This window comes from Camelus dromedarius, chromosome 11 (assembly GCF_036321535.1).
Source record: "Camelus dromedarius isolate mCamDro1 chromosome 11, mCamDro1.pat, whole genome shotgun sequence".
Taxonomy (NCBI): domain Eukaryota; kingdom Metazoa; phylum Chordata; class Mammalia; order Artiodactyla; family Camelidae; genus Camelus; species Camelus dromedarius.
In genome coordinates this window covers 16582309-16596889 of record NC_087446.1, presented here as the reverse complement: position 1 = coordinate 16596889, position 14581 = coordinate 16582309, and the positions used below count along the sequence as shown (strand labels likewise).

The window sequence follows — 14581 nt, the reverse complement described above, 5'->3', positions numbered from 1 at the left end:
TATAATGTAACAATTATGAGCAGTTTTGTTTTGTTTTTTGGCTCTGCCACGTGCTCACTGTAGAATGGTGATAATAGTACTTCCTTCACAGAGTTATTGCAAGCATTAAATGTACCAATACACATTAAAATGATTTCAACACAGACTTGTGTCTAGGAAGCTCTTTATCAACAGTGGCTGTTTTTATTGCTTGTATTTTCTCAGCCTTCTGAATTGTTTCAGGCACATGTTAGGCATTCGATAAACACATTAATTCTAATGGATTAAACTGAATTGAGATGATCAAGCTTTCATGGCTCCACTCCGTTCACAAACGCTCACTTGGTTTTCAGGTTCTTGTTTGCTGTATCCTGCTTACCTTTCACAGAGACCTAGGTTTTATAGAGGGATAACATGTCAAGATCTCAGTGACCTACACACTTACTGTTTACATCACTGCAGTTTCATTATACCTGCAGTTTTATGGGAATATCGTAAAATTACTTAGGAAAGGAAGTGAAGAGACATCACTGAATCTTCAGATCTCTTAATGTTAAAGGAGATTATTGGTGGTTGAGTGTCAAAGTGTTTGTCAGCGGGTTTTGCTTCATATTGTTAAATAGAATTTTAGGTCTGGCAGTCTTTGTGAGATCATTCTATGCTGTCTGAAGGCCACAAAGATTAGATAAGTGATCTGCAGTCTCACAGCTGGAACTGTGGCCAAGACTGGAACCTCATCCGGCTCTTTTTCTCTACTTTATTTTGGCAGAGAATGTTTTCAGCTACTCATAACTGAAAACCTGAGTGACAGTGGCTTAAACAAGCCAGGATTTAGTTTCCTTATATGACCAGCTGCTTGGAGGTAGGCAGTGGCTCAGTGAGACGCAGCTCTGGGCCGGCTTCCTTGAGCTCTCATCGGCCTCTCTGACACGGTTGCCTGATGTCTGCGGTGGATCCTAGCATCATACCCCTGCCACGTTCACGGGCAGGAACCCTTCCCATGCCACTGTCTTCTCAGGACAAAAGAAAGTCTCTCCTGAAAGTTTACTCGTGGAACTTAGTCACCTCTAATTGCAAGAGGCTAAGACAGCAGATTGAGAGGCAGAGGAGGAGAGGGTTAGATACGGCCGTCAGGTGGCCCAGCAGCAGTGCCAGGCACAAATGTGCCACCTCTGTTCAGTGCTGAATTTAGTAGCACTTTGATGCAGTAAGTTCTAACATAAAAGTCATTCATGTATTATATACTATAGCTCAGGGTCGTTTCTGTGTCTGCCACAGTTAACAACCTGGAAAAGTAAAAAAGAGGCTTATCTCTTCATCTTTATCCAGTCTGTGCATTTCAGAATATTAACCTAACCTTTTTTGTGCTTTTATTATTTACGTCAAATATAGATAACTTTGAAGTAATTATTGACCATTGTATTTCTTAACAGGATAAAAACCCATTCTACGCTAACTGAAAATATGCTTTCTCATAAAGTACAATTTGATGGTAGGGTCATATCAAGGTAATTATGACTTTACTAACTTTTTTAATCCTATGATTATAAAAAGATATTTTCTTTTCAAATAGAAATAACAGTAATAAATTAGTTGATTTCATCACATTTAAGTGAAAACCGAATTTAGCACAAACATTTTTAGGTTATATATTAATGAATCTGTTACAAAAACTACAGGAAGTATAATCAAAAAGAAAAATATTTTAATTAGAAGTTATTTGAAATGTGATTTTAAAATGCCCTTCAAAAAGAAACTTAGAAGTGATTTTTAAAATATTTATATTACTATGAGATTCTAAACCATTTAAAAATTGACCTGTATGTAAGCTGCTTTATTTAATTTCATTTTAATGGCTTAAATTAACAGTAAATTATTAATAGATGTGGTAAAGATGACAAAGAAGATGATTCTTAAATCTGTTTTCTCAGTCTTATAAAATTTCAGTAATGCCTAATGCTACTTGATGTCCTTGTATATTAAAGGTAAAGTACATTTTAAAAAAATTATTATATTTGCTCAGTGACTTTAAACTTTCTGTGACAAAAGGCAATAAATGTATATCTATCTCTGAGTGGCTTCTTGCAAAATTAACACTTCTTTTAAGGTCTTTCACTTTATCTTAAAAGTCTGTGCCAAATTCGTAATCTACAATGTAATACATACATATTCATAGCCTTTCCTCTCCATCCAAGTCTTAAATTGACACGTCAGCAAGCGTGTCATGTTTTCCCTGTGGCTTTTCATAACTCGTGCCCATTGCCACACGTTTGAGCAAGTCAGACTATCCCTCTTTGACGAACACAATTCGTGAATTACTAAATATGAAAGTTATCATATTTGAAAATCGTTAATATTATCCTGTTTTTCTAGAAATGGACGTGATGCTTGCAGAGAGCTGGTTGGGTTCTTTTTCACTCACGACCAGTCCCTTACAATTTATGAGTATCGACAGTTTGGGAAAAATAGGTATGGTGTACAACATCGTTGCACCTCTCAAGATAATTACTTCCCAGAAAAACTGAATAACTTCACATTTTTGTCATTTAACTTCTAGAACAAATGTGCTTCCTTTTATTCAAAAAAACATTTATTGTCATCAGCGTGGACGAAGAAAAGGAAAACAGTACCAACTTGGTGATTTTTATGTTGTAAGTTGTGTGTGTGCGGGCGTGAAAGTTTTACTAACCGGTGTTGGATTCTGAGGGATCCTGTGTGGCCGGAGGAGCAGGGTTTCTAGTCTTCAATTTATTTTCTCTCCTCTTTCCTGAGCAGAGGCCTTTGTGTGAGTGGCCAATGGCTGAGGTTTGTCCGCAGGAGGTTCTGCCTTTCGGGTCCAGATCCCAGTGGTCTGAATCTAAGCATAGCATTTATTCCCTGTAACACTTCCCCACTATCCCCAATTCTGCTGTGTAAGCCCAGGAGAGCTTGTCTCTTGGTGCTTTTAAAGGTCCTGCAAGGCTGTAGCACTGGGTAAATGGCCGTTTTAGTAGTACTAGGACTGATTCTCCACTTAATGCGGGCTTATCTTCTGAGGACACACGTTTTCTCCATCCTGAGGGGGCACTTGGCTTCTGGAGCTGTCATATGTCTCATAGTTAGCTTATCTTCCTTGTGATTCCCCTGCCTCGCCACAAGTCCTGGCATACGGCCTATCACATGGCTTCCCTTAGCATGGGTCGATCATAGGTAATGCTAGAATTTGTATAGTGCTCTTAAGTTTTAAATTATTATATTCATGTTATGTCATGATTAAAATGTAGCACTGTCCACAGCGATCACTCATGTAACAAATATATACCTCATAGGCTAAGCATTGCAAGTGGAGCTGTGAATAACTTAAAAGCATTCCCTACTTTTGTGGGAATTGCAGTCAATGGGAAACAGAGAGGAGGGCCAGATAAGAGGAGGGCAAAGACCCAGTTTTGTGGAGTCAAAGGAGGCTTCTTGGAGAAAGTGCCATCTAACCTTGATCTAAGGAGGCAGGGATAGGTAGATAGAAGAGGGTAGGGAAAGGCTTCCAGGTGAGGGAGACAGCTTGTGCAAAGAGCAAAAGCATGAGAGAGCACGGCTTTTTTGAGAACTGAAAATGGTTCAGTCTTGTTGAAGTCTACTTCAAGGTGGGGGATTGGCAAGAGACAAATTAGAACTTATTACGAGCAGTCTGTTTTTAAAGACTTACCTAAAATGTTCTGGGGAGTCATAGAGAGGTAAGAGGTGGACGGAATGAAGGGAGGTGGCATTATCAAGTTTGTGATTTCAAAAGATTTCGCTGGTTGCAGTGCGGGTAATGGATTGAAGACTAGCACAAAGGACCAGATTGGATTCAATCACATTCATCTTCTAGAAAGGTGGTTATGGCAACCTGAATTAGGTGAGTGACTGTGGCTATGAAGCTAATTAGAAGAAAAAAAAAACCCCAAAACTTCAGGCAGTGGAATCAATAAGATGGAGTGACCACTTGGGTGAGGAGTTGGGGGTGAGGAAAAACTTCACATCTGAAGTGTGGATTTAATACACTATCTATACACTATATAAAAGTATGTCTGTCCCTCAAGCCTGCCTCTTGAGATCTAGAGAAAGTCAGCTCCAACTCACATTTCACAGCCTGCAGAAAGAATGGTTTATGCCTGTCCCAGACAGATTAAAGTTACCTCTAGCTCGGAGCTGCTGTCTCTAATAATTTACAATTTACTCTCACTGTCCCTGTTCCATATTACTTGAACCACATGTGGAACTCTGCTCTCCTTTATCACCTCCGAGAGAGAGACACAGAGAGAGAGAGAGAGAGAGACAACGCCACACACAAGCCATATATATGATACCTTGGGGATGTGGCAGACATTGTGAAGAGGTATGGAGGGGGATTTATATGGCAGCAGAGTAAGCAACTTACAGTTTATTATTAGACATCCTTATCCTTAAAAATATGTCCTTTGAATATTTCCCATGGTGAAGGCCCTCCTTGCAATTTTCTGACTCCTTTCACCTCTTGTTCCTCCCCACAATCTTCTATTTCTTCATACATAAATATTCAACCTTATCCTTTTTTGTGGGGGGGTGGGGTGGGGTGAGTCTCTTTTGCCTTCCAGATGTTACTCTGGAACTTATATTTTTGTTTCTATATGCCCTATCGAAGTCTTTTTTTCCTAAATACTCCCTAAAATAAATTTTAGTGCCAGCTGTTAAGATAATACTTATAGAAACATGCACTTAACCTCATAGACACACGCATGTAAAACTGCACCCTCGTTTGTTCACTCATACACATACATATGCGGCTTTGGATGCAATGACACAGACCCCACAGATGTATTGTTATGTACACGTGTATGTATACACACATATGCTTATATGCGTGACACTGCTACACATATCACCATCTCTTTAAGTATTTAATATAATAATTTGAGAGATTTTATATACGTTTCAAGGGCTGGAGAAAGTACTTATAAGTTTTCTAAAGTAAATTCTCCAGGAAAAACAAGAGGAGAGAAATCCCTTCCCTAATCTTCAAGAGAGGTAATTAAGCCTCTTATTTTAAATTTGTGTTTGTCCATATTTGACCACATTTCTTTGAGCAACTCAGAAATTAAAACAATAACAATTTTCTAAGTTTGGATTAGGGACTTTTGATAGGAACTTTTTCATCAAAGCCTTGATACTCTGATTATGTTAAAATTAGCTTTACATTCATGTGCTGTTTGTCATCAAAAGACCGAGTCAAAGAGGGAGATGAATTTATCATAGTTCATAAATTTGCAGCACATCTTTCTATGGATCAATAGCTCTATTTCTGTATTCAGAAGTGCCATCATTTCAATTGAAATAACTTGTTCTTTCTTCCTCTGATTCTTATAAAAAATTAGGGTTTTTTTTCCCCATGAATTGTTAAATCTAAGATTGTTCTCATTGAGAGATTGATTGGGAAATTAGTTCTGTTATTTTCCTATGTTGTTAGCTGAAGCCTTTGTGGTTTCTAAATAGTCTCTAAATATACTTTTTTACACTAATAAAAAATATACCACATCCGATATAATCAATATTGAATATTTAAAATTAGTTGTGTTTTACTTCTTATATACTTTCTAGCTTTCAATAATTCATTTGTTTTTCTCTAGGGGGCAAACTTGACATTTTTGAGTTCTGATCATCCCGGACTTCCAGGAAGCATAAAAGAAAACACCTTGCTTACACTTCGAATCACAAATGTCGATCAGATCGCTTTGCATTCTCTCAAGTAAGTCAAACATGCGTTTGTCATTTTGGAGGTAAGTGAAAACACTACTTTTTGTTATAGTAAAATGAGATTCTATGCCAAAGCATTTTGGTTTTAGTTATGACTTACTTTTTAAAAAACAAAGCATAGCTATGTATGTCTACTTTACATGCTGTGTCTTGTATTCAAATACACTTCTTGTGTGGGAACAGTTACAATTGGTAAAGATAAAAATGTCCCATTTTAAGTTAGTTAAAGGTAATTTATTAATTTGCCTGTGCTATAACACTTTATTTTATCTAATGCTACCAAAGTAATACATTTTAAAAGATGGGATACACTACAACACTAAATTTTTCCCACAGTTTTAGTGTGATGCTTTTTTTAAGCACGAAAAAAATGCCTTGGGTCCCCATGCGCATAATATTCGTTGATTGATAAAATATATAATGAAAAAATGATGCTATGGATCAACAGCTTTTGAGTGCATTTGAGTTTTTTTAATCACAGAAAATGTATATGATATCCTTGCTGAATGTTTTTTGGTGTTAACTATAATCAGGGTGACAATAATTGGTGTACAATCTGTGCATTAGAGACCACATCCCATAAATTGGCTCTGAGGAAATCTGTGTTTCTTTGTCATTTACTGTATTGTTCAATGTGAATGCAATATATATATATTTTTTTGCTTTTTAAAATAACATTTTAACATTTTACACATTTAAATGTAAAACTGCCTTTAAATTTAATAGTTTTAATTAAGTATTTTGAAAGAACATTGAAATAGCTGCAAAACTGATGTATAATGTTTGAGGGAGTTCTTAGGAGGTTTAAAGATTTTCACTCTTGATTTTGCATATTTAATTACCCCAGGGATTAAAGCAGCAAGTAAGGGTGGGAGTTGATTAATCTCTAAGCACTCTTCTGATGTTGTTTGAGCAGAGAAGAGCTTAGAGTTGCCATACTCAAGATTGCAAAGCAATATATTTTTATCACTGTGAAAATGTCAGTTGCAGAACTGATTCTGTGGAACACGATGATATAACCAACCAAGAAGCCAATGATAGGCTGGTTTTCAAGGCCATTCAAGGTATGTGTCGTTACTATCTTCTCAGGTAGTTTGAGTTTTCAACCATTTTCTTTGTAAGTCGTAAAGCAGGGTTTTCCAGCTGTTTCTTAGTTTTATGGCACTTGAGTTATATTTCTTACTTGCTTTCCTATCTTTTAGAAGTTTATACACACACACGTACATATGTGCATATTTTAAAGAATATATTTTAGCATTTCTCCTACTTTAATGATCCTGTCTAACTGAATGTCTAGTATTACATGATTTATGGATTTAAGAATTTTAGAAAGTGCTGGATAGTACGGGTTTTACTCATGAAATGCATATGAGTACTTTTTGCAGTATGGTGCTTGTCTTATGCATCAGGTGGTACCCTAAAGGCATCTGTGGTGGCTCCACTGTAAAAAGAAATGCTAGACCAGGAGCCAGACTCATGTTTGGACTCTGCCATTGAACAGACGCATGACTTTGTGTAAATCCCTTGCTCCTCTTTCTTTATCTCTAAAATGGGGCTAATAACCTGTTTTATTACCTTTCCAGAGTTGTTGCAGGTAATAAGTGAAATATATATATATATATGTATATAACATTTCACAAATTTGTTTCTCGAGTCCACTCTTGTAATCACTGCAGTGTACTAGGTCCCCATAGACAATTCCTTGGTTGAATCTCAGAGTCAAGAAGGGAGGAAGGAGTTAAGTAATCACAGAAATTAATATATAATTTATAAATTTAAAAAAATCCTAATTTATCACAAAAAGATGATATAGGAGTAAGAAGTGTAGAAACAGATTTAAGTTGTCGGGGAGTGTATTGAAACTCTCAAATATTCTTGTTGCCGTTGTCAGTAAATCAGTTTCTCTGTTCTAGCGTGGTCAATACCATATTTGTCATTGTTGTATCTAGTGGCATTAATTTTTTCATCTAATGTATTATCTTTGTATTTAATAACTGCTTTGGTAAAGTTGCCTATATTTTCTTAAGTAAAGATGGTACAAACTGCATCAAAGGAAATCTGTCCAACAAAGAAAATGGGCCTGGGAAGATACCTCCTTGTAAATTCCTAGAATAAAAGGTCACTTTAAATGTATAAGATAGCACTCCAAAGCCTTGATGCTGTTTAATATATAAGCTCCAACTCGAAGATTTCAAACTACTTTAGAAATTTTGAAGGGATACATTGATGCCAAGCAAATCAGTCTGTGTTTGTAGATCAGTTGGGAACAGTAAAGAAAGAGGAAAGAAATTAAAGGTATGGGCTCATTCGATGAAGAGGAAGCCTGGAAAATTTTTTAAAACTAAGATTTGATTTGTAGCATGTAGGTTATTTTCATGCTGTTAAACTGAGCCATTTTTTCCCTCTATATTTAAAGTGTAACACTTCCACCACACAGTGGTGCTATAGTTCTGGTATATTTACATGTGATTTTTAACCCCCATTACTAAAAGCGTTCTGTTTTTCAAAGCCTTTTGTCAGTCATACATATGCTCTGGTTGCATATTCACATCCCTTACATCAGTGATACCAGCTTTAATTTTCTTACCAGAGAGACAACTGCAATTTGATACATTTGTGCATAGGAACAATTCATTTCCATCTCTCTTTTTCCTAAACAGATGTGCTAAGAGAACAGCTACATAAAAGAGGTGTTCGTATTCTGACTAGATTGGGAAAATACCTTCGACAAGTGGACAAGGAAGGAAATGGACTTTTAAATAAGGCAGATTTTAAGCAGGCTCTGGAAGTATTTGACTTAGAAGTATCTGAAAACGTATGTACCACAGATGATTCTCTGCAGTGAATGACATATTATTCTTAGGTGGTCTTATTCACTTTTCTACTAAAATTTTAGGATTTCATTTGTCTCCTTCTTGATGCCCCATTATCAGTGTTAAGCCATCAGGCAAGTCCTGTTGATTTTCTAAATGTCAACATTCATTCCTCCCTCATATAGTTATCAAGAGCCTGAGAAGCAGGCGTTGTTCTAAGCTCTGAGAAGACGTACTCTGTACCCTTAGGGTCTTCATAATCAAAGGAAAGAAAGATAGAGATGATTACAAAACAATATGATATATTAAATAGAGAACGCTCCGAACACATGGGATAAATCCCAAGCCAGGTTATAGGGAAAAAGAAGGAAGTTCATAGGATTCCTGGAGGAAGATATATCTGAGCTGAGTTTTGAAGGATGAGGAGGAATTAAGCAGGTGAAGGGAGGGGGGAGCATGGATCAGACACTTCGCAAAGGGAAGAAGGAGTGAACGGGTTCCAGGAATTGCCCCAGAGCCTTCACACATGCCGTTCCCGCTGATATAAGTAATCTTAACACTGGATCTTTGCATGGCTGGATTTTCTCATCATTCAATGTTTCTCTACTGAAAGCACCACGCTGACACCTCCTCACAAGGAGCATCCCGTCTGATCCCTGGTCCTCTCTCCACCATTTGCCCATTTTGTCTTCTTTATGCCACTTTGTAAGTATTTTCCAGCTCTGCCTGCAAATAAAATGTCAGTCCCATCAGGGCAGAGACCACGGTGCTTCTGGTTTCCTGCTCTATTTCTAACACCTTGAATAGAAACTGGCATTTGACAGGTGCTGAATAAATAGACGACACATGAGTTGAAATGGACAGATAGATGGAAGGAAGAAAAAGAGAAGAATGGAGAGAAATAGACCCAGCATGGTGCATCCCATTAAAGCCTAGCGTGCCATGTTAAGAAGCTTGGATTTTATTCCAAAAGCATATGAATTTGAAACACATCTACCTCAAGGGTTTCAGATAAGGGATCCTCCCGCATTGTTCTCTCTTGTTTCAAGTGGTCTTGTCACAAGATACAGTATATTTTGTGAAAGGAACACTGGAAATGGAATTTATGAGAGGCAGGTTCAAGTTCTAGCCTTAATACTTGAACTGTGTGATCTTGAATAGGTCTTTTCACTTTTCTGGTTGACAGGCTCTGCCTGGGCAATCCAGATAAAGTCAGAGTTGCTTTGAAGCTCACAAGAGAAAATTACATGGGAAATATGCCTTATCACCTGTAAAATTGTGTGCCAGAATGGTGTTGCTTGTCATTCTTGTGAAGTACCTGTCTTTTGTGTCTTTTACAAAGTTTAATCTTGTGTCCCACCTAGTGACACACACTAGGGATCATCTAACTTCATCTCTTCCTTTTATAATAATAATAAAAAAAAACAGCAATAGAAAATTAGAAAGATGTGGTGTCTTTATCCACAATAACACAGATAATTCATAATTGAGAGAGAACCAGAATCCAGATATTCTGAAACAGTCTAGTACTTTTTCTGAATTACCATAAGACTTCTCTTTGTGGTTGATTTACCTAATTTTTATGATTAGATTCAGGAATAAAAACTAAAATAATTATTTGACCTCTAACATAGGGAAAATATGTATTATGAAAATATGAGTATGTTTCCCCTTTTTCTCATTTTTGAAATAATATTCCCTGTTTTTTTTTGTTTTGTTTTGTTTTGTTTTGTTTTTTGCCCTCTGTAATATCACTGGAGACTGTCCATGCAATGAGAAGCAAAAACAAGAACATAAGAATCACCAACCTGGGGTCTAATTCTGGCACTAGTTTTGGGGGATGGCAAAGTCATTCTTGCTGATTTGAAATAAAAAAAAAATGCCACCTAAATAGCCCAATTGATAAAGAGCTACTATCAATAAATTTACCTTAGTTTTTTATCAACTGAATTATCTTTTTCCATTCTGCACCATACTTTGGAAAGAGAGTTATATGAATCTATTGTCACTGTTGGCAAATTATTCAATTCTTGAAAGTTGCTTTTTTTTTCATTCTTCAAGCAGTGTCTTTTAATTCTAGTATCCCATGAATTTTTTCCATATTACTTATGATTTTAAAGGTTAAGCTCACTTTCACAGTTAAAGTTCATTTTATAGACCTTAAAGTCTGTTTATGTACAGGATATTACAACAGACAAAAAAAATATATGGGTTGTTGAGAACTGTGGAAAGGCAAGGAATCTTAAGTTTTTCTTATTAAAGTTTTAATTGAAAAAAATAGGAGGAAGTAGAAGAGAATATTTTTAGGGTGGACCCATTATTTGTCAATCATCTTGCTAGACGTTTTATTTACACGCTTGTTTAAAGCTAACAACTTGACAAGAGCATTGGAAATATATTTATTTGAGTTTAAGAAAATCTCATGATGTAATTTTTTTGGTAGGAGCTCTGTGAATAGAATATTCTATTAAATAGCACATTTGCCAAAGAAATAAGTGGCAATGGTAAAATAAACTGGTATAAGGATTTACTCAAAACAACACCTTTCCATGTAAATTATGTAATAACTTTAGAGTCATTCAAATCTATTCTTTCAAGTATGAAGACTAGAAGAAATACAATTAGTAGACCTAATGCAATTGGAGGCATTCCAGGACACGAAGTGACTTCTTAATTATCACAGATATAACACATTAAAAATAATTAAATGGTCAAATTCAAGTAATTGGTAAGGTTTTTTTTTTAATTGAAAGGAATTAAACTTAAAAAACATAATCTGTAATTTATTGCTAAATGGTTCTTAACTTTATGGAACTGTCCACAACAGAGTTCTAAATAGCTTTCTTAGTATCTTTCATTGGATTTAAATGTAACTTTCTGGAATCTTCTTATTAAGTCCACTACCTTGTCTGGGCTACAAAAGATATAACAAAATACTACTGTGAGGATTATTGTGGCCATATATAACTTAAAGGTGTAACAGTGATCTCTACGTGATTATTTCTAGGATTTTGAGTCTCTGTGGCTAATTCTAAATGACAATGACAATGGCAAGGTTGATTACGGAGAATTCAAACGTGCCATTATTGGTGAAATGAATGAATATAGGAAGTCATTTGTTCGAAAGGTAACTTGTTAAGTACTTTTTCAAATAGTTACTTTTAATAGATTGTTAGGTTCATTCTTTTCTTTTCTTTTATTATTTTTTTAAATGGAGGTACTGGGGATTGAACCCAGGAACTTATACATGCTAAGCATGTGCTCTACCACTGAGCTATACCCACCCCTCCAGGTACATTCTTTTAAAACTTTAATGAATTATCATCGAAAATGTTTTAAATCCCTTTACTTGTAATGTATTTTGGGTTTAGTAAAACACACACACACATACCCATACAAATCTACCCAGGATAAAGCAAAAATTACTTGTGCATAAGTTAGGAAAATATTATAAAAGGAAAATAAAATCTGAGATTAGATTTCAGTTCACAAATTACTAATTCCAAAAACTGCTGGCTCCATATAGTTATATGTCTATATCTGTTAGTAAATATCTCCAAGCCTCAGTTTCTTATCTCACAGAGCTGGTATAAGGATTGAATGAGAGGATACATGTAAAATTATTAGCATTATAAAGCTGTCCCAGTGTCAAGGTTCATGCATATTATTTTAGGATGATGACTAAAAGATGTTTCTCTACTTTTTAAATATGAATGCTAAATGTAAAAATGACCATGTTACATTATAATAGAAACAGGAGACCTGATTTTTGTAGGAGAGTTTATAGTACTTAGATTCTGGCAGCCACTTTTAGAGCATACTTTTGAGCAAAGTAGTTTTCTTTTCCTTTTGTATATGTATCTACTGTAAAGTATATATCTACCTAAGGTTGAAACATAGCTATTATGTATAGAGTAGTATAAACAATTACATCAGGCACAAGTCTCAAATAGAAAAATATCAAAATCTTTATCTTTACTGGCCAAAAGACAAAATTAAAACCATGTGTTAAACAAATCCACCACGTAATATGTTTAAATCTGCATTTATTTGTACTTTACATGTCCTGGTGATAGATCTGGGTATCAGGAGTAGAAAGTGATGGCTGGGTTTCTCTTTCTTAAATCTTGGTGCTGGAAGAGAGGACAAAAGTAGACTTACAAAGTACAGTCTTAGTTTGCTCGGGCTCGCATAACATAAACCACAGACTGGGTGGCTTACACAGCAGTATTGTATTGTCTCACGAGGTCAAGGTGTCAGCAGGTTTGGCTGCTCCTGAGGCTACTCTCCTGGGCTTGTCACTGGCTGTCTTATTCCTTTGTGTTCACACTGTCAGCCCTCCATCTGTGTTCTCTGTGTCCTGATCTCCTCTTTTTATGAGGACAGCAGTCATACTGGATTAGGGCCCACCCTAATGACTTCATTTTAACTTAATTACCTCTTTAAAGGCTCTTTCTCCAAATTCAGTCTCACACTGAGGTCCTGGGGGTTAGGGCTTCAACATATAAATTGTGGGGAGGATACAATTCAGCCCATAACAGTTACCATATATCTGCGATATTATTGTGAATAAACAAACTCGATTCTAGTTTCGGCTCTTTTGCAAATGTGGGATGTTGCTTTGGGTCAGTTGTGCATCCCTATGAACCCACTCCTCAATAAAATTTATTTTATGATACTCAGAATTGTGTTGAGTTAGAGGTGCAGTACAACAACCAGCATTTCAAAAGGTAATGTTAAATTTCAGGAAATTGAGTAACAAAACCCATTTAAAAGTTACTTTACCTTCTCATTGATTTTAGTGTTGGAATATTTGCAAGTTCATTTTTTGAGTCAAAATAGTCCTGGCAATTTGTCTTGGCCATTTATCAATTTCATGTGAATCCTAGAGCTGAAAGTTACCTGAGAGGTCTTTTGCTCAACTCCTCAGTATGCAGAAGAGGAAAGCCAGGGCAACAGAGATTAAGTTACTTTCTCAAGGTCAAGGTGCTAGAAAGTGGTAGAATTAATACTTAAGTGCAGGTTACCTAATGTCTCTCTCCCTGTGTTCAGGATGCTTCCTTCATATACCGATTTAGTACTTTAAACTGTCCTGTTTAGAGCTCAAAAATACCCTATTGTAGAATAGAAAAATTAGGCTCTAATGATTTCATAGTGGAGAAAAATAACCTTTCTCTCTCTATTTAGGCTTTCATGAAACTGGATTTTAACAAAACAGGCAGTGTGTCTACGATAGACATAAAAAAATGTTATTGTGCAAAGAAGCATCCTCAAGTAATGTCAGGTAATTACTATGAGTCAAAATGCATTAGATTTCTAAAATGTTAGTTAATAATGGTAATATCTTTAAATTGTATTAATTTATAATGTGGACTTGAGGCCGTTAAGGTAAGAAATAAACAATAATGTTTTAAACCAGAAATGTAAGAGCTATTTGACCTTCTTCATCTAAAACTTCATAGGCTTGTTGCTGGTACTTAATTTTTTCTTTGATGTTTATAACTGATATTGAACTTTTGTTTCCTGTCGAGGAGACAGTAACAATTCTGAGTTAGAAACACAGAGTAAGTTTAGAGAACAGATAATGACACGTGCAGATTCTCTAGGTAATTTTACTGTACCTGCTTATGCTCGAAGATTTAAGGTGGAATCAGGGAACGTCTTTCTCTAGGAATGGAGCTTCACATACAATGAACATACGTAAGTCTACCAAAATTTGAGGATATAGAAAGTAGCTCAGAGTAATTCTAGAGATTCAACACCTGCTGTGTTTCTTCTGGCTTTAATTTTTGCATAATTAATTTATAAATAAAATTTTATTAGAAAGCAAGCATTTGGCCACAGTAACTCCCCTCTTTCCATTACATTTCCCTCTATAGAGGTATGTTATCATTTAATATATATATTTTGGTCCTTACCGTATGAATTTTCATAGCTGTATGTGTAGTATAAATATCTAATACTTTTGGAAGATATTTTAATTTTTTAATTCTTATTTTTTATCGAAGTATAGTTGATTTACAATGTTAGTTTCATGTGTA

General features: G+C 35.7%; 1 protein-coding gene across 1 annotated transcript in view; it reads left to right on the top strand.

Moving 5' to 3' along the window:
* CAPS2 (calcyphosine 2) overlaps nt 1-14581 on the top strand; it is a 37838-nt gene that overhangs the window by 19963 nt on the left and 3294 nt on the right. Inside the window, exons 10-17 of the mRNA XM_064491546.1 lie at nt 1413-1487; nt 2353-2448; nt 2537-2630; nt 5601-5719; nt 6712-6791; nt 8388-8542; nt 11548-11667; nt 13728-13824. Coding sequence (XP_064347616.1) covers nt 1413-1487; nt 2353-2448; nt 2537-2630; nt 5601-5719; nt 6712-6791; nt 8388-8542; nt 11548-11667; nt 13728-13824 — 836 coding nt within the window. The remainder of the gene's footprint in view (nt 1-1412; nt 1488-2352; nt 2449-2536; nt 2631-5600; nt 5720-6711; nt 6792-8387; nt 8543-11547; nt 11668-13727; nt 13825-14581) is intronic.